Source organism: Ochotona curzoniae, unplaced genomic scaffold, assembly GCF_017591425.1.
Source record: "Ochotona curzoniae isolate NIBS_2020 unplaced genomic scaffold, NIBS_Ocur_1.0 scaffold_2453, whole genome shotgun sequence".
Classification (NCBI taxonomy): Eukaryota; Metazoa; Chordata; class Mammalia; order Lagomorpha; family Ochotonidae; genus Ochotona; species Ochotona curzoniae.
The window spans coordinates 29,729,270-29,749,102 of record NW_024467094.1 but is presented as its reverse complement, the minus strand read 5'-3'; the positions used below and the strand labels follow the sequence as shown (position 1 = coordinate 29,749,102).

Below are 19,833 nucleotides of genomic sequence, written 5' to 3'. Positions count from 1 at the left end.
TCCTCGGGCAGAGAGCCCCATGGCTTGGACAGCAGCAGCCACGGTTTCTGTGGCGACCACGCCGCTTAGGATGTGTGACTTTATGGCCGAGTCTGTTTCATCAGCTGTGGATTGTGGAGTGACCACATGAATACCGTGTTGTACACGCACGGGTGTGCTGATAAATGTGCCAGGGCGGATAGAAAAGGAGGTGTGTGCATGATTTCTACTTGCATAGGAACACAGACTAGTCCTCGATGGCGCTGCCACAGCAGATGGGCAGCGCACCCTGCAGCGGGCGGGCTGACAGGGTGCCCGCATTGATGCTTCCAGCCAAGGACTGGAACTGCAGCCACAGGGTGGGTCCAGTCCTCTGGGTTCACACAAGAGAGAAGTAAAGGACAACTGGATTGTCAGCTTTGCCGAATCAGAGAACAGGTTTAGAATAGGGAAGATCATTTCCCCCATTTTTGTGCTTCATAATTGAATGGCTACAGGCCTGGCATTAATTAAAGTTGAATTTTTGGGACCATCGCGAAGGTTCAATGGCTAAATCCTCACCTTGTAAATGCTGGGATTCAATGTGGACATGGGTTCATGTCCCAGCTGTTCCACTTCCTTGCTTTTAGCCTGGGAAAGCAGTAGAGGACAGTCCAAATCTCTGGGACCCTGCAGCCGTATGGGAGACTTGAAAGAAGCTCCTGGCTCCTTACTTCAAATTGGCTCAGCTCTGGCCATTGGGGCCATCTGGGGAATGAACCAGCGGATGGAAGATTTTTCTTTCTCTGTAAATCTGATCTGCCTTTCCAATAAAAAAAAATACATATTTTTGAAAACTGAATTGTTAATTTTTCTTCAGCCCTGTCTGAAGTATAAATAACCAACAATACAGGAAACCAAGGCTTGACAACTTGATTCATAGCGTTTGTCCCTGTCCTGTGATGTATATGCTCCCACCAAAGCTAGTTTCAGTATATCACCATGATTAAGAAGGCACAGTTAAGAAGAGATGAACTGTAATATACCATTAGGGAGTAGTTGGATCATGCAGGTACTATTAACGTAAATAACCTTAAGAGCATAGAAAAATTATTAAGCAATTAGTTTGGAGAAATTATATTATCGTCTTTTAAAAACTTTATTATTTTTAAAGATGTATTTATGTTTGGCCTAGAGGGGTAAGCCTAGCAGTTGAAGTCCTCACCTTGCATGTGCTGGGATTCCGTGCGGGCACTGGTCTAGTCCTGGCTGCTCCACTTCCCATCTAGCTCCCTGCATTTGGTCTGGGAAATCGACTGAAGATGGCCCAAAGCCTTGGGACACTGCACCTGCTTGGGAGACCCAGAGGAGGCTCCTGGCTTCTGGCTTTTGATCTCCCCAGCTCCAGCCGTTACAGCCACTTAGGAAGTGAATTAGTGGGCAGAAAATCTCTCTCCTTCTCTTTGTAGATCTAACTTTCCAATAAAAATAAATACATTTTTTTTTAAAAAAAAAAGACAGTTATTTTTTATTGGAAAGGCAGATCAGATTTACAGAGAGAAGGAGAGACAGAAAGATGTTCCATCTGCTGGGTTATTTCCAAGTGTTCACAACAGCTGAAGCTGAGCCAATTCAAAGCCAGGAGCCAGGAGCTTCTTCCAGGTTTCCCATGTGGCTTTGGGCCATTCTCTACTGGTTTCCTAGCCCACAGGCAGAGAGATAGATGGAAAATGGAGCAGCTGGGACATGAACCAGTGCCCATATGGGATTCTAATGTGTACAAGGCAAGAATTTAGCTACTGAGCCATCGCACCAGACCCTTTATTACCTTCTTTAAAAATATTTTACTTATTTGAAAGCAAAATTAGTGAGATCATCCATCCTCTAGTTCATTTCCCAAATGGTGGCAACAGTCCTGGCTGGACCAGGCCAGGCTAGGCGAAACCCAGGAACCAAGAGCCTCTTCTGGATCTCCCAAATGGATAGCAGGGGCCCAGGGCTTTGGGCCATCCTCCATTGCTTTCCCAGGACCACTAGCAGAAAGCTATATAGAAAGTGGAGCAGCTGGGACTCAAGCCAGTACAGGATGCCAGTACTGCAGACGACAGTTTAACTTGCTAAACCACAATACTAGTCCTTATGACTTTTGTTTTTAGTGTAATTTAATTAGAAACTGTGTAAGATTTAATAGTGACATTATTCAGCAGCTGGGCTCCAAATTTCCAGCAGGTGTAATGCTTAGCTTCCCCAAGCTGAGACGGGCCCACTCACAGCCCACTAGATCTGTTTTAGCATCTGTGAAAGAGAAGTACTGAAGCTGGGTTTGCCTGCCTTCTCTCAGGGTCAAATAAGGTGGCAGGAGGAACCTGGTTAGGAACCCTCTGCCATTTTCCCTGGAGGAGGGTCAGCTGACAGAACCCAACAACTTCAGTTTTGAACATACGCCGAGAACAAGAGGGGCGGGGTCTTCTGGGATGGGGATCTTTTCAAAATGAACATCTCCTCTCAGACTAATGCCAGCCTTTCCCTGGCCAGCAGAGTCCTGCAGGATCTGCCCTCCACCGCTCTCTTAACACATCTCCCACCAGCTTCACCTAGCCCTCTGTCCCATGCTGCCCTGCCAGCACCGGGTCAGGCCGCCTCACGTATGGGCACCAGCATAGCTATTCCACTTGCCCCTCTCTGTGCTCAACTCCTGCTCATCCCTCAGGCTGGGCTCGCTTCCTCTCCAGGGACAGCCAAACCCACTCTGGCATTGCACTCAAGGAGACATGGGTAACTGCATCTACCTGTGGGGCTATTGGATGTGAACCTGTCTAAACTGTCTAAATTTGCTAAACTCTAGGTTCTCTGAGAGAATGGCCCACAGTGGCTTCCTGTCCCTCCCTGGACCGTCCCTGGCTCACCACGCAGGTACGTGAGATGAGTGTCCGCCCATGGCAGGAGTTCCTCTGTAAGTGTAGGCAGCAGGAGTAGCATCCTACCTCACACATATAGAACCAGACTGAAGCCCAAAGAGTTATCCCCGGCAGAGGACAGTTGGTTTCAAAAAATGCAATGGAATAAAAAGTCACATGCATCTGACTCCGAAGATTTTATTCTATGCTTTCCCTTCCATGACTACTCAGGTTTCTAGAGAACAGAAATGAAATCGATCGCTGTGGGATTTCAGAACACCTCAGGCCTGAGAAACACCATCCCAGTTCCCAGCTTGCTTGATGCCTAGCCGAGTAGGTGCACGAGTACAGGCGCGATCTGTGGCTGTGCAGCGCCCTCTGCTGCCCAGCTGCTTTCTTGGCCCCAGAAGAGGCTGCCTATCGCGGCCATCTCGGGTACCTCTCTGGTCCGAAGCACTCGAAGGAGGTTAACCGGAAATACACGCAAACGCTGCGACAGAGCGAGGGATGCTGCCTCCCTCCACCTGCTTCATTCTCCAGATCTGGAGGGAAAAAAGGCACTGGCGGTTAACCGTCCTTGTGCTTGAATGATACAGGTTTTGGGGTGTTCAGCTGATTTTTTGTGTCTACACATATCTCTTTCTCTGAGGAGCACCAAAGGGGTCCCTACAGATCCCAAGGTAAAAGGACTTAAGAAGAAAAAAGAAAAAAACTTCTAAGGAAAAAAAAAAAAAAGCTATATTTTCACCCCGTTTAACTGACCGTCCACCACTGGTAACCAGGGCATGATCTGCAGCATCAGAGAGGCCATGCCCAGAGCTGTGGGTGGGCATGGCAGCGTTCTGTTCCAAAGGTGTGCCATAACTGGCTGGGTGACCTTGGGAGTGTTCCTCTCCTTTTGGGGGTTCAGTGTCCTTATCTGATGTCAGGGGGATTGTCCAACAGATCTCTCCTCCCACCCCTGTCGCCTTCCCATCCTGCTTTGTTCCTGAGGCTGACTAGCTGCTTCCAGGGGCCACTACGGAGCAAAGGGAGTTTGTAGCAGAACCCCACAACTTCAGTGCTCCCAGACACCAGAGGGCAGACTCCACGAGGCAGAGGCGGGGCAGGCCTGTGGGGATGTGAACCCTGCAGCCAGGAAAGATGGGGTGAGGGAGAGAGAGATCAAGTGATGGGAGAAGGAGAGCAGGGGGCAGGATCGTCCTTCTGTGGCACCCCTGAGAATCCATTCCCTTGCAGATCCAGTCAGCCAGGGGAATGCTGAGTCCCAGGTCCCAGGCTACTGTGTCTAGCAGTGGGAAGATTATAAGGTGCAGGGAAATGAGGAAGAGCAAGACTTGGCATGATTTTTTTTTCCCAGAAGGAGGGAGAAGGCAAGGCTTACCCTGCAGCAGTGAAAGTGAAAAAAGTAAGGGGCAAAACTTTCATTGTCTATTCTCACCTCCCTGTGGCACCCCACCCTACCTTGGCTGCCCTGCTTGGGTCGCGAGGTGGAGACCCGGGTGAGGCAAACAGCAGGGTGGTCCTAGGGAAGTGTCCTCATCTCTCCTTGCTGTGACTACTCCTCTGAGATGCAGCCGTACCCCAGTCCCTGGGGTTGATCTGCCAGCTACATGGTGGGGTATGGTTGGGCAGCACACTTGGCATCTTTCCAGCATGACAGTACATCACCCAAGAACACTCACTAACTGGAAGAGAAAGGGCTTAACACACAGGTTGGGAGGTTCCCGGTCCAAAATTGTATGCGCCTGTCTGCTTGGGGTGTGCAGGGGTGCCTGGAGTACTTACAGGAAAGAAGCACATGGTCCTCCAGGAAGCAGAGGGGATGGCTGGGCCTGACTTCGACTTTTATAACCAATATTTTTCTCCCAAGAGGGTACCTCTGAGGGCACAACTACAGTAACCTAAGAACCTCCCACCTCTAATACTATAATTGCATTGTTTTCACCCCCACAACAGCACTAATGTACAGTTTTAGGGTTTTAAAGTCTGTAAAAGGGGCCAGCATTTTGGCTGAGTGGGTTCAGCTGCCATCTGCAACACTGGCATCCCACCCATATGGGTATGGGTTTGCTTCCTGGCTGCTCCACTTCCAATCCAGCTCCTTGCTGAGGTTCCTAGGAAAGTAGTGAAGATGGCTCAAGTCCTTGAACCCCTATACCCATGTGGGAGACCTGGGTAAAGTGCCTGGTTCCTGGTTTCTGGCTTCAGCCTGGCCCAGCCCATTGCAACTATCCAGGGAGTGAATCAACAGTTGGAAGATGTTTCTCTGTCTCTCCTCTCTACGACTTTGCCTTTGCAATAAAAGAAATTAATAATCTAGTCCACACAAATTGGGGAATCAGATCTTGTTTAAAGTGCAGCAGATGGTATAGGGAGTTGAAGCCTCGGCTCTGTCAAGTCAGAGGGAGCAGCCACATGACCCTGAGTCCCTGTGTCTGCATCCATGCTATGGCAATGACCACATTCACCACGCTCATGGCAGAAGCATTGTTGTCATGAGGCGTATAATGAATCCTTTCTAAGCTACCTCCATCTGTACCACAGGTGATCCTGGTTCCATTAGGCTCTCTCCTCTGACCCTTGCCATCCCCAAGTTAAAATATTCCAGTGGAGCAGCAAGGTGTCAGAGGGTGCAGGTGTCCATGGCAGACCACCAGGAGACCAAGCCCAAGCCTTCACCATGCTGTGGCAGCTGCTGCCAGGAGGCCGAGTAGAGCCAAGGGTTGGGGCGAGGGGCACGGGCTGCTCTGCTGTTGCTATGGCACCCATGCTGGATTTGCCCATCTCTCCTAATGGAGCAAAGGGCGGAGGGAGGGTGAGAGGGAGCATGATTGGTGCTTCCCTCCCCTTCCCACCCTCTCTCATCTCTGGAGCAGATTGGGGTTGGGGCAGTGGAGGGATCAGAGCAAGAGGAAAGGGTGATTGCCTGGATTAACAGGGGTGGAGATGGGGGTCACGCTGGGAGCAGAGGGGCAGGGCCCTCATACAGATGTCCAGAAGCCAGCTGATGACGTTGGAGAAAAGCAAAAACAGACGAGACAGCAGCCAGCAGCCAGCGTGTGACAGAGTGGAATTAGGGGAGCCAGGAGCGCAGGCAGCTCTCAGTTAGGGCCACCTCTTCCTGGACCACCCCAGGGTCCTGAGGGCTGCCCCAAGCATGGGCACCAGAGCATTAGCCCTGCCCACCCCTGTGCGGGGGTTGCTGGGCTGCTGCTTCCTGTGCAGCTGGGCTCTGGGAGGCCCGCGGCCATTCCGTTCTCTGCTTTCTCCAATCGAACCGGAGTCTAGGCCTGTGTGGCTGCCCCTGGAAGAGGCAGAGGCAGCTCTGGCTTTTCTCTACTCTGGTGATGCCCGGCAACTGTTGGGGGCCAACTGCAGTGAGCGCTACACAGCGGGTAGCGTAGGAGCCAGAGCGGGGCTCCCCCTGGTCCTGCAAGGTGCAGCCAGTACCCTTGCCCAAGCTGCCAATTTCCTCAACATGCTGTTGCAAGCCAACGACATCCGTGAGTCCAGCGTGGAGGAGGACGTGGAGTGGTACCAGGCCCTGGTCCGCAGCATGGCCGAGGGGGACCCGAGAGCTTATCGTGCTTTGCTGACCTTTGACCCTCCCCCAGGGGCCAGCCACAGACAGCTGGCCTTGCAGGCCACTCGAATGGGAGAGGAAACCATCCTTCAGGACTTGTTTGGGAACAGGATGCATGGAAGCCCAGCAGAAGACCCTGACACCCCCACTCTACAGAAGCGGGTGCTAACCAATGACCTGGGGAGCCTGGGCAGCCCCAAGTGGCCCCGCGGGGATGGATATGTAGGGGACATTCAGCAGGTGAGGCTGTCTCCTCCTTTCCTGGAATGCCAGGAAGGCCAATTTCGTCCTGGCTGGTTGGTCACCCTCTCAGCCACCTTCTATGGACTCAAGCCAGATCTCAGCCCGGAGGTCAGGTAAGTGAGCAGCACTTGATACATTGGAGGGTATGTGAGGCTGAGGAGGACCCAGCTGTGCCCAGCTGTGCTTGGGCCACTCGGCAGCACCATGTGCCTGTCTGAGGGGCACTTATGTACTCAGACATGTGGTCACCATCTGTTAAATTTTCAGGTGAGAATGCACGTGTGATGTGTGAGTGAGCCCCTCCACAGGTGCTTGTGTGGGAGTCTGAACATATCTATGCCCTTGAGCGTGGGAATGGATGGCTGAGAGAGCATGTATGTGTGTGTGTGTGTAAGTCTCACACGTCTGTCCACAGGAGACCACACGCTGTGTGCACGGATATGTGCAGGTGTGTGTGTGGCAAGGCAGTAGTCTTGGGCTGAAGGGCTGAGGAGTGGGTTTGGTGTGGATGACCGTGACAGTCCTTGCTCCGGGCTTCTCGGAGGAACTCAGGCAGTACTCTGGGAGTCAGAGCACGCTGGCCCCTCGTGCAGAGAACTAGAAAAGGCAGCGTTCCCGAGTGAAGGAAGGAGAATGACTGGGAGGGGAGGGCCTGGAACCAGAGCTCTTTCTGAGAGCTAGAGCTGGCTGAGCCCCTGGCGTCAGGCCCCATGGCTGTATCTGGCATCAGATGCTGCCCACTCTGACCCAGGGCCTTGTAACACCCTTCCCTCACCAAGAGTGACAAGGGATGGGAGCGTAGGGGGAAGGGCAGCAGTAGAGGCCTTCAGTTGCTTTCCCAGCTCTATATGCCCATGCATGTTCACAGCCACAGCCGGGGCTGGGCAGCTCAGCAGTTAGTGCCTCCCCTCCTCCATCCGCATGCTGATCTGCACAGGGGTGGAAGAGGTGAGGACACAGCCAGCAGCTGAGCTGTGCTGTGTGCACATACGGACCCTCAGAATCCCGGCTGCCCCCTTTATTGACAGAGTTGCCTCCCAGAAAGAATAAGGTGTTGAGAAGTGGACGAGTGGAGAGACGATCCGTGGGAGGGGGAGCATGGGCTGCGGGGGCAGTGTGGGTCCAGAGCGCGGGGGAGGTGGAGACGGACGTGTGTCCTGCTCCGCAGCACCTGCTGCCTCCCAGGTTGGAGGCCACACGTCCGCCTCGGCAGCCATCACTGTGTCTCTAACTGCGAATTCACTGCCCTAGGGGGCAGGTGCAGATGGACATAGATCTCCAGAGGGTGGACATCGACCAGTGTGCAAGCAGCCCGGGCTGGTACGCCAACACGCACCTGTGTGATCTCAACAGCACCCAGGTATGGAGAAGGAGGAAGAGGGACTACAAGGGTCTTGCCTCCCTCCCCCTTTCCCATCACTGCCACTACTCAGCTCCCAGAAGACATTGACGGAGCCTCCTCAGCATCTCAGGGGAGCTTCAGGGGAGGTCCTGGTAGTGAGAGGTAGGGAACCTCGTAAATTACACCACTTTTAGGCCATTCTCCAGCATCTGCTTGGATCAGTGCTAAATCTAGGGTTAGAGAAGGCTCCCATTGCGGTCCAGTCCACTCTGACCCAGAATTTCTCTGGCTACACATCCGTCTGACTGTGCAGACTGAAATAGGAATGGAGCGCCACCCAGTGGTCTGTGGGAGAGGACACTGAGGCGGCATTTCCCAGGCACCACATTCTAACCCTCCTAGGTGAGTTCAGGGCTAGGTGCAGAATCACTCAGGGTTATGCTCTGCCTTCACTGCTTTGGTATCTGTTCCTAGCCACTCCTGCGGCAGAGTTGACCTCATCCACATCTTCCCTGCCTGGCTCTGAGGTCTGCTTTCTTCCCTGCTGGGCATACCTCACTGGATGGAGGTGGAATAAAGGGCTCGCCTTGGCATCCTACCAGAATGGCATTAGCCTGGCATTAGGGCCAGGGGAAATAGTCCTGTGTCAGAGCCAGATGGCTCCTGATGGCACAAGCTGCTCCCCACTGGGGGCCTTTGCAACCCTCCACCCAGGAGACTCTTTGAAGCAGGAGGTAGCTCACAAGGTGTGAACTCAGAACATTCCCTGCCTGACCTCCTCCATGCACCCTGCCCTTGCAGCAGGTGGACAATGAGACTTGGGACATAGGAGGCTTCTGTTGCAGGCAGTGTAGATAACAGCATGCTTCATCCCAGGCCTCCCTGCTTAAGGTTTTTTAGAGAACAGACATCAGGAAACGCCGGGGTTGGGTTTCCACACAGGAGAGGCTTCCCAAGGGCTCCTGGGGGCTTCTGGTGGGGACCCTGGACCACAGAAAGGAAGGGAAGGAGGGATGGAAGGGTAGGGAGAGGGTGAGATAGGCCCTCCTCTCTCACCTTTCCCAGGAGGGCAAGCTCTTCCAGAGAAAGCCTCCTGGGAACCCCTGTCGTGTTTGTCATCCCCACAGTGTGTCCCCCTGGCGAACCAGGGCTTTGTCCTCGGCCGCTACCTTTGCCGTTGTCTTCCTGGATTCTACGGGGCCAGCCGTGCCACAGGTATGCCAATGTGGCGGGGCCAAGCAGGTGGTTTACAGGTCAGGAGGTGCATCTGGAGAGGAAAGAAAGCTGCAGTAGGTCTATGGGAGGAAACCTGTGGGGCAAAGGCAGAGGGCAGAGGCGCTACAGTAGCAAGGAGGGCCCAGTCTCAGGATGAACTTGCCTCATAATGATGTGATGCATTTGACCTCCCAAACAGCCCTAGCCAGCCATCACCTCTTCCTATTACCCTGCCTCCCTCCGACATAGCCCTGGGACCACAGACCCCATGAGGACAGAGAGGGGTGCTGTGGTGGCCATTAGGAAGGCTGGGATATAGGCTGGGATAAGGAAGGCTGGGATAAGGGCGTAGCCCAACCACGCCCTTACTTCCTTGTTCTCTGTAGGGTTGGAGGAGAATGCTACCCACACTGCTGGGCAATTTGAGTCCCCCCGAGGCAACACAGGGAGGCTGCTACGGTGCCAGCCATGTCCGGAGGGCTGTCCCAGCTGCCAAGATGCCACCCCGTGCCTGGTGGAGGAAGCCCCGGCGCTGCGGGCAGCAGTGCTGGCCTGCCAGGCCTGCTGCATGCTGGCCGTCTTCCTGAGCATGCTCATCTCCTATCATCGCCGCTGGAGCAAGGCAAGGAAAACCCCACGCCTGGCACCTGGCCACCTCACCTGGAGACAGGAGACTCGCTGAGGCCAGAGCTCAGGAGGAGCAAGTGGCAGCCTTGATTCTAAATCTAGCTCATTAGGTGATGCTGGGCAACAGCTTCTCCCCCTCCGGTCGGTCTGTTGAACTGGGGACTGAATTGGCCCAGTGCTAGTTGAATAGCTACACTAAGTCAAACACTGAGTGAACCTGACTCCGGGTGGGGGTGGGAGGGGTCCCCAGCTTGCTAAAGCAGGAAGCAGCAATATAAAGAGATGACAGCAAAAAACACTGGGCAAGCATGGAGGGATCTGTTAGGTGCTGTGGGCAGCTTGTAGAAGCGACCCAGCTATTCTGCCTGGCATGGCATCAGGATTCAAACATTAACAGGACATTTACTGGGCAGACCTGGGCATCTTTTCCTCGACAAGGAGGCAGTTTGACTCTAAACTTTGGCGAGGGCATGAGAACCTGTCTAGCTCGAGTAGCCTCTGGTGTGAGCCCTGGTCTGCAGCAAGGCCAAGGGTAGGATAGGGAGAGACAAGAGACTAGAAGGGAGGGGGAGCCATAAGAACCCTTAGCCTTAACCAGGCTTAGTACCAGGGGAGCTGGGATCAGGGGGCCTGGCTGTGGAGAGACAGCAGAACAAGTGTGGTGCAGTGTTAGCTACTCAGTGACCCCCAGGACTAGCGTGACCCTGGCACACTGTCCAGGCTGCCCTGCCCTGCCCTGCTCACCTGCCTCTCTCATACTGCATTCACAGAGTATCCGGGCATCTGGAGTGGTTCTGTTGGAAACCATCCTATTTGGATCCCTGCTGCTGTACTTTCCTGTGAGTCTGAAGCCAAACGTGGGCTCCATCTCCCATGATTCCCTCCAGTCCCCAAGAGGCCCTTCTTTGCCCTCTTGGGGGCATCACACCCACCAAGGGCAGGCTGGCCTGGTGAGCTCTATGTCCTGCTGTGTGGTGCACAGCCTGTTGCCAGACCTCTCTGGGAGCGACTGCAAGGCCGCCCAGCACAGGCTTGTGCCTCTAGGTTGCACAGCAAAGCACAGCTCTTTCACTCACTTCCCGCCAGGTCTTCATCTTGTACTTTAAAGCCAGTGTGTTCCGATGTATCGTGCTGCGCTGGGTCCGCCTGCTGGGCTTTGCCACCATGTATGGCACCATAATCCTCAAGCTTTACAGGTAGGGCCCTACCCAGGTGTGGAGGAAGGACAGCAGCAGACAGAGGCTGAGGTCCAGCTTGCTCCTGAGGCCTCCCCTCTCCCATCCACGCACTCTTGCCTGCAGAATACTCCAGCTGTTCCTGTCTCGGACGGCCCAGCGGGGTCCACACCTGAGCAGCGGGCAGCTGCTGCGGCGCCTGGGGCTGCTCCTGTTGCTTGTGCTGGGCTTCTTGGCCGTGTGGACAGAAGGTGTCCTGGAGCGGGACCCCCAGCACACACCTCTGGTGACCCAAGGCCACACTCCCACTGGCCGCCACTTCTACCTCTGTCACCATGACCACTGGGACTACATCATGGTTGTGGGTGAGCTGCATTCCCCCCAGAACCCAGCCCTCTCCATTCCCTGATGCTGCAGCAATGGACAACCATTTGCCCTGGTTCTCCTGCCCATAGTCCCGGCCTAGGCAACTTGCCTGGAAGGGGCACAGAGAGCTGAGGTGGTGCCACTCTCCCTCCTTGCTCCCCAACAGCCGAGCTGCTGCTCCTGTGCTGGGGCAGCTTCCTGTGCTACGCCACCCGCGCAGTGCCCTCGGCCTTCCACGAGCCACGTTACCTGGGTTTTGCCCTGCACAATGAGCTGCTGCTCTCCACTGCCTTCCACATGGCCAGGTGAGCACTCCCACCCCCAGGTCATGCTTGGCTTCTCCCACATGAGGGTCAACCATGTCACAATCTTGCCATGCCTCCTCACCCTGCTCCTAACTCCTCTCCCCCTCCAGCTTACCTGTGTCCTGCACTTGCAGGTCTTATGCCCGCCTCCCCTCACCCCTTCACCATGTGGGGCAGCAGGCTGGGGTGGCCCTGTGTGAAGAGCATTGGAAGGGAGTGTCTTCCTGGCCCAGCTGGGCTCAGGGCAGCTGAGGGGGAGGAGTCGCTCTCACCTCTGATCCCGCCCACAGGTTTATGCTAGTTCCCTCCCTGCACCCGGACTGGACCCTCCTCCTCTTTTTCTTCCATACACACAGCACGGTCACTGCCACGCTGGCTCTAATATTCATCCCTAAGGTGAGGTCCTCCCCTCTTCCTCAGCTGCTGTCTGAGGTGCGGCTGCCACAGGCCCTCTGAAGGATAAGGATGTCACGGGGTGGGGGGGAAGAGGGGCAGGTAGGGGGGAAGGAGCGCTGAGAGAGGGGGCCCTAACAATGATGGCCTGACTGGAGGTGAGGGGAGCTACCACCGCTGCTCACAGTGCCCCTCAGTGGTTGTGCAAGGGATATAAGAGCAAGGGTTGTTGGTGGGTGGGTCCTTCCTACCTAGTGGGGAGGCTGGCCATGTGGGTTTCCTCCTTAAACCCGCCTGTTCAGTTCTGGAAGCCAGGGGCCCCTCCCCGGGAAGAGATCTTGGAGGAGGTGTACGAGGACGAGCTGGACCTGCAGCGCTCTGGTTCCTACCTGGACAGCAGCATCGCCTCGGCCTGGAGCGAGCGCAGCCTGGACCCTGGGGACATCCGGGTAAGTGCTGCCCACCCTGGCTTGGTCAGGTGCTACTGCAAGAGGCCCGGCTCCCCCTTCTCCAAAACCCACCATGCATCACCCAACTGGGGAAACTCCACAAGTTCTAGATCCAGATCCCAGAATCCCAGGCCATGCTGCAAGTGAGGGCAAAGCTGTCCCCTCATCATGAGGACAAGCCAGCTGTGGGGTTGGCTCATTTAGGCATTAGCAGTCACCAGAATTTTCCATGCTGGGATTCTCTGGACCTGCCGGGCCTTCCCAAAAGGCAGTTTGGGAATCTTGCTGATTTTTTCCTTTTTTCCCCCTGCTTATGGGCATCCTTATACTCATGGGAGGCCTGTAAGGCAGCTCAGTGGGGAGTAAATAACAGATCTGGTAGAATAAGCTCTTGCTTTGTATTTAAATATTTATTTTGGGGCCAACACTACAACAGAGCGAGTTAAGCTGCTGCCTGCAGTGGCTGGCATCTCCTATGGGTGCCAGCTCCAGTCCTGGCTGTTTCACTTCTGATCAAGATTCCTGTTAATGTGCTTGGGAAAGCAGCGCAGGATGGTGCCTGGGACCCTGCACCCACATTGGAGACCCAGAAGAAGCTCCTGGCTTCGGCTCAGCCTAGAATTAGCTATTGTGGCCATTTGGGGAGAGACCCAGTGGATAGAAGACCTCTTTACTTGCTTTCTCTAACTCTGCCTTTCAAGTTTAAATTAACAATCAAATAAATAAATTTAAAAGGCAGAATGATGGGGCTGGGGAGCACATTTGTTTTCCACCCAGTGGTTCATTGCCCAAATGCCTGCTATGGCTAGGGACTAGGGGCTGGTCTGGGCAAAAGCCAGCACCCGGGAACTCCATCCTGGTCTCCCACATGTGTGTCAAAGGCTCAGGTACTAGGGCCAACATCCAATCACCCACTGCTTCCCAAGTGCACTTGCTGAAATGTAGTCCCACTTGGGAATGGGAGCAAGCTAGCCAGAACTTGAACTGGCATTCTGACAAGCGATGCTGGCACTGCAAGTGGTAGCTAGCCTGCTGTGCTACAACACCAGCCCATTCCTTGCTGGCCTCATCTACCTTTACTTCTCCTTCCCTCTGAGCTCTGCCTGCCCCACCCTTCTGTCCCTCACTCCCATCCTGGGTAAAGGCTCAGCTGAGACTCTCAGTGTACTTGGGAGGCTGGGAAGTGTGGCTGTACCTTCCATGGTAACACCGCCTTGGTCCTGCCCTTTCAGGACCAGAAGCCCCTCTGCTCTCCTGTATGGCCCCTGGCCAGCAATTTAGGCACAAAGGATGTCCAAAGCCCTGCTTATCCCATCACCTACACCTGGACACAGCACTTGCCCCTCCACTTGTTCCATGAATCCCATCTCATCCTCTTAGGGAAGTGAACTCTGGTGGGCTGAGTACCATCAGTTTCTAAGACAGCTTTGAGCCCCACAAGGGGTTAACTGTCTCAAACCTGCCCCCTGTGTAGGGGAGCTCCCAGCAGAGCCCAGTGGCCAGAGAAGCAGGCGGAGTGGGTGTTATTTGTGTCCTTAGGGCTGACCTGGAGCCGAGGTGGCAGGAACCAGGCCTTGAAGGAAGGGACTTGGCCTGATGGAAGGGACACCCTCCCCCCAGGAGAAAATGGTCTGAGTAGGGCCAAGAGAGAGCAGAGTGCATGATGGGGGAGGGGAGCTCAGTCTCTCCACCCCAGGCAGCTCCCCTCCCCTCTTCCCTCCTGTCACCTCAGGATGAGCTGAAGAAACTCTACGCCCAGCTAGAGGTCCACAAGACCAAGGAAATGGCAGCCAACAACCCCCACCTGCCCAAGAAGCAGGGCAGTTCTCGCCAGGGCCTGGGCCGCTCCTTCATCAGGTACCTGGCTGAGTTCCCCGAGGCACTGGCCCGGCAGCACTCCCGAGATGCAGGCTCCCTGGGCCATGGCAGCCTGCCCAGCTCTTCCCGCTGCCGGCTCCTTAGCACCAGCTTCCAGGAATCCGAGGGACCACCGGCCCACGACCAGCCCCGGGAGCAGGACTCTCCGTTGCTTGACTCGCTGCTGAGGAGGACCCTGTCCAAAAAGGCCCCACGTGTGGAGAGCCGGGAGCGGGCTGAGGGTCCACCTGCCCTGAGCTTCAGGTCGGCCAGTGCCCACAACCTGACGGTGGGGGAACATCTCCCCAGGGCCCGGCCCCCCTCCTTGCAGAAGTCACTCAGCGTGGTGGCTGGCTCCAGGGAAAAAGCCCTGCTTGTGGCCAGCCAGGCCTATCTGGAAGAGACCTATCGGCAGGCCAAGGAGCAGGAGGAGCGAAGGAAGGCCGAGGTGGCCCTGGTGAGCCCGGCGCGGAGACCCTCGGCAAGGAGGCTGGAGAGGGTTCGGGGGGCACCCCTGTCAGCCCCACCATCCCCTGCCAAGAGCAGGAGCATGGACAGCTCCCGTGCCTCTGGGAAGCTTCACGAGGAGGCTGGGAGGAGGCTGGCTCACCCGCCCATCCGCCACCAGGTCTCTACACCCATCATGGCGCTGTCTGGGGCCTTCCTGGGTGAGTCAAGGATGCTGTCCCCCACCTCCACGCTGGCTCCTGCTCCAGTGCCAACTCTGGCCCCAGCCCCTGCCCTGATGCTGGCCCCAGCGCCTCCCCAAAGTCCCACTCTCCTCAACTTCATTTGCCCCTGGGAGAATGCGGAACTGCCAGTCAAGAAAGAACCCGTGGCCCAGGAAGCACCAATGGGGCCGGAGCAAGGCAGCCATAGCCCTGCCCCAGCTCGAGCCAGGCTCTGGAGGGCCCTGTCTGTGGCAGTGGAGAAAAGGGGGGCTGGGGAAAATGGGCTGGACTTGGGGAACGGGCCTCTGCAGGAGGAAGCCGCCGAAGCAGAGGAGGACAGGCCCAAGCTCTTCTCCAAGTCCCACAGCCTCAGGGCCCCCGTGGAGCAGGGCTCCATGCGCAGCCTTGGCCTGGCCATCAAAGCTCTGACCCGCTCTCGGAGCACATACAGAGAGAAGGAGAGCAAGCAGGAAGGCCCTGAGCAGGAGAAGGCCAAGGTGCCAGGGCAGGGTGGGGGAGTCCCGCCCAGGTCCCCCAGGCCAGGCCGGCCGCCAGCGGTGAGCAAGCAGGCCGCTCTCACCCCCTGCGATGACGAGGAGTCTATGCAGAACCAGCAGAACACTTACACCAGCAGGATGCTCCAGGTCCACCACTGGGAGTGCAGTGGCAAGCAGGAAGACAGAGGTCTGAAGGTGGCCCAGGGGAACCTAGGGGAGCAGCGAGCTGAGAGGGCAGGCAAAGTGGGGCCTGCCATCCTGAAACAAGTATGTGGGGACAGAAATGTTGAGCAGGCAAGAGAGGCCCCTGTAGGTGGGCAGGAAGCACCTAGAGCTGGCCTCCAGCTGCTGGGCAGTGCTGACCACAGGATGGCCGAGGTGTGTCCCTGGGAAGTCACAGGGTCACAAACGGCTCAGCTGGATGGTTGCAACAAGGTCGAGATCTGCCCCTGGGAGGTGAGCAAAGGGGCCCCTGAGGGGAGGGCATCACAATATTTCAGTGACTCCCAAGATGAGAGGCACAAGGCTTCAGAAAAAACAGAGCCCAGAGGTGGGGTTGCCACTGCTCAGAAAATGCCTGAGAGGCTGGTCAGGGGGCAGGAGGCCGTGTGTCCCTGGGAGACTGCCGAACCAGGAGGTGCATCCCCTCAGTCATTCCCTGTGGACACTGAGAGACGCATGGACACATCCGAGGCAGTGGGCAGTGGACAGGCCAGGAAGGCGGGGGACAGGCATCGGGGAGATGCCACTGACCCAAAAGCTGACACAGCGGGGCTCGCTGCTGCAGAGTTAGGCCCCTGGCAGGCAGGTGGGGAAGGAGAAGGGAAAACAGCCCAGGGGCTGATGCAGAAGCCCCCCCAGGAAAGGCAGAAATCTCCCAAGAGGGCAGCCTTCTGGAAAGAACGGAACCTGGGTACAGACTTGGAAGCCTTCTGTCCATGCGAGAGCACAGATTTCCGGGGCCCCTTGGCCGTCTCACTGCAGGTCTCAGGTGGCTGTGGGGCTGAGATGCAGCCCAGAGAGGCAGGGGATGTGCCGGCCTTCAGGGAAGCGGAGGTCTGCCCGTGGGAGCTGGGGGCTGAGGGGAGAAGAACAGGTGGAGCTTGTCTCCTGAAGGGGAAAGCTGCTGGAAAAGGGAGCTTGGGAGAGGCAGGGGAACAAGCCGTGAATGCCGTGCAGGCGTTCAGTGCACAGCAGGAATCACCATGTCCCTGGGACAGCACAGACAATTCCTCACGCACAGTTGGTGCCCAGCTCCCCAGCAGTGCAGGAAGTGGAACAGTGCAGGTACATCCACGAGAAGACCTCGAGCTAGAATTCAGGGAGGCAACATCAGCCAAAGCCGAAATCTGTCCCTGGGAGGTCGAAGAAAGAACAGAGGGCCGGACGTCAGGCCGGACACCAAGAAGACAATCTCTGAAAGATGAGGAGAAAACGCCTGGGAAAGCAGGAAGCAAAGGGGCCGGAGCCCAGGAAAAGTCTGAGGAGCAGACGCAGAAGCGGGAGGCAGTGTGTCCCTGGGAAGGTGTGGACTCCAGCAGCTGTGGCCCACAGCTGGGCCCTCCAGATTCAGACAGAACACAAGTCGTTTTCCAGGCATCAAGCAGCGTGAGAAGCAAAGCTGCTGAGATCTGCCCGTGGGATGTGCAGGGTACCCCGGCTGCTGCAAGGGCAGAGAGCTGTCCCTGGGAGGCCACAGGGGCTGCAGCCAGCGAGGAGAGCACTCAGGGAATGGAGGCCACCAGGAAGTCTCCCACTGATAGTGGAGAGACTCCTGAAGATTCCAGATCCAGGGAGAGTGTTGTTACAGTTCCAAAGAAGCCAGAGCCAACTGGCCGCGAGGTGGCCTGTCCCTGGGAGAGCTTGGGTCCAGGGGGTCAGCATGCAGACTCTCTGGACACTGACAGACCAAAGGTTGGGTTTCAGGCTTCTGATCACGTTGGGTGCAGGCCTGCAGAGGTGTGCCCTTGGGAAGTAGAGGAGACTCCGACCAGTGAAAAAGCCAAGATCTGCCCCTGGGAGGTGAATGAAGGAGCCACTGGGAAGGAACTGGAACAAAAGAAGGAGAGTGACTCAGCAGGGCAGAGGGAGAAAACTCTAGAAGACTTTAGATTCACCTCCCTGGGGAAAGGCGAATCGAAACCAGAGGCAAAATGGAGTCACGAGCAGGAAGCGATTTGTCCTTGGGAGGACAAGACCCCGAAGGAAGCATCTTCTCAGGCCAAAGTCTCAGACCCATACAGCCGAAAGGGTAGCCAGGTGGCAGAGGGGCACTCCCTGGAAGTGAGTTGTGAGGCCACCGAAAACAGGGACCTGAGACAAGACCCGAAGACACACCACCTCCAGGAACACAGAACCCAGTCAACAGCTCTCACTCCTGAAGGTAGGGAAAGAAGCAGCACTGTGCTACAGTCTGTGTCTCCTCCGCTCCTAGTTGGTCCTGACCAGAGACTGGCCAGAGCTAGGGACAGGGCCACTGACATATGTCCATGGGAGGCACCTGAGCTGGACACCCCCTGTGTTGCTGACCTCTGTGCCAAGGCTGAGATCTGTCCCTGGGAGGGGGCTGAAACGCTCCCTAAGAGAACACTACCAACCCAGGATGGACCAAGGTGTTCTCAAGAGAAGGGGAAAGCAGCAGAAAAGCCAGAGCCCCAAGGTATGGAAGTTCAGTCAAAGCTAGGGATGGCAAACTCGGGGCAGCAGGGAGCCGTGCGTCCCCAGGAGAGTCCATGTCGTACAGGTCTCTCCCTACAGTCAGGCCCACTTGCTTCAGACGGAAGCCACGGAGGTTCTGAGGCAGCAGGCAGCGTGGGAGTCAGGGCAGCAGAAGTGTGTCCATGGGAAACAGAAGAGCCATCCTGTGCCAAGAGAGCTGAGATCTGCCCTTGGGAGGCGAGAGAGGGAGCAGCCAAGGAAGGAGAGCTTGGCACAGCCAAGGAGGGGGATGGAGACACACCTGGACAAAGGCTGCCCTTTCAGCAGGTGGCACCCGAACTTGGCGGAGAGCAGGAGGCAGTGTGTCCTTGGGAAGACAGTACAGCAAGGGGGATCCTCCCCCAGCCGGAGGTTCTAGACCCTGTTCAGGTCCAAGTCAGCCCCCAGGCAGCAGGCAGTGTGGGCAGTAGGATGGCAGAGCTGTGTCGGTGGGAAGTCACTGATCCTGATGGGAACAAAATCAAGGGCACCATGGCAGACATCTGTCCCTGGGAGGAAACTGGCCATCTGGCTTTAACACCAACTCAGACTGAGAATTCCCCCCCAGTCTCCGAGCAGTCACTATGCCTTTCAGTCCATGAACCCCTGCGTAGCTTCCTTCCAGAAAGCAAGAGCCCGTGGCCCCAGGTGAACAAGCCAGCCAGTACTTCCATTCTAGAAGGTATCAAAGAAACACAAGGGCCATCAGGGCTTGGGCCAAGGATCGGCTTGGTTCCCGAGCCACATCTTCAAGAAGTTGAACCTCGGAAATCCATCTCCTTAAGTGAAGATGAAGGACAGGTGGCTGCCGACGTGGACAGTGAGGACCTCGCCCCTGCAAGGGTCTATCCTTGGGATGAGGAGTAGTACACAGAGCTGGCTGGCAGGAGTCCAGGTGCTTCCCTCATCCTAGTGGTTCCAAGAGGTAGAATCAAGACACTCACTCACTTCCCCTCCTGGGCAGGCCAGAAAGCCAACTCCTTCAGACAACAAGGTGTTCCAGCAGGGTACGGCCCAGACCCCAGCAGGCACTGTCATCCTCTCTCAGATGAAGATGGGCCCCCTGCTTCTGCAGAATCCCCATCCCACGAGAGTCCTCAGTACAAGCACTGTTGTCTGGGCATCTACATGTGGAGCCAACATTAGCAGCATCCAGGCTACGTTTTATCAAAAATACAGAAACCCAGTTCTTCTCCAGAGTGGATGGTTTTTCATGCCAGAATTCAACAAGGCACTGGCAACACAAGGACCGCGGGCACAGAAGGCTACGAAGGTCACCACAACAAACAGTAAGAAGCCACTTAATTCAAGTTGAAAGACATACTGGGGGGAGAAAGGAAAAGGACTCAAAACAGGTGCCTAAAATGCCTTGAGGACCTTGTCATTTTGGCTTGAAGTCACCCCCTTCGGTTTCACTGATCTTGCACCTGCCCTGTTTTATGGCTGAAGTAGAGGCCATCAGCGGTATCTGGGTCAACAGCTGGCATCTAAAGCAACACCAGGGAGAGAGGACACTCCCCTCCGGTGGAGGTCTGCCCTTACATATCCCCAGCTT

The 19,833-nt window shown here is 56.0% G+C and overlaps 1 protein-coding gene across 1 annotated transcript; it reads left to right on the top strand.

The window, feature by feature from the left end:
* Window positions 1-6,015: 6,015 nt before the first annotated feature.
* Window positions 6,016-19,145, top strand: GPR179 (G protein-coupled receptor 179). The gene is made up of 11 exons (XM_041001505.1): window positions 6,016-6,797; window positions 7,936-8,044; window positions 9,154-9,241; window positions 9,628-9,863; window positions 10,639-10,707; window positions 10,955-11,064; window positions 11,170-11,408; window positions 11,576-11,714; window positions 12,005-12,110; window positions 12,410-12,556; window positions 14,289-19,145. The coding sequence occupies exons 1-11, from the start codon at window positions 6,016-6,018 to the stop codon at window positions 19,143-19,145; spliced, it is 6,882 nt and encodes a 2,293-aa protein (XP_040857439.1).
* The last annotated feature ends 688 nt before the right edge of the window (window positions 19,146-19,833 follow it).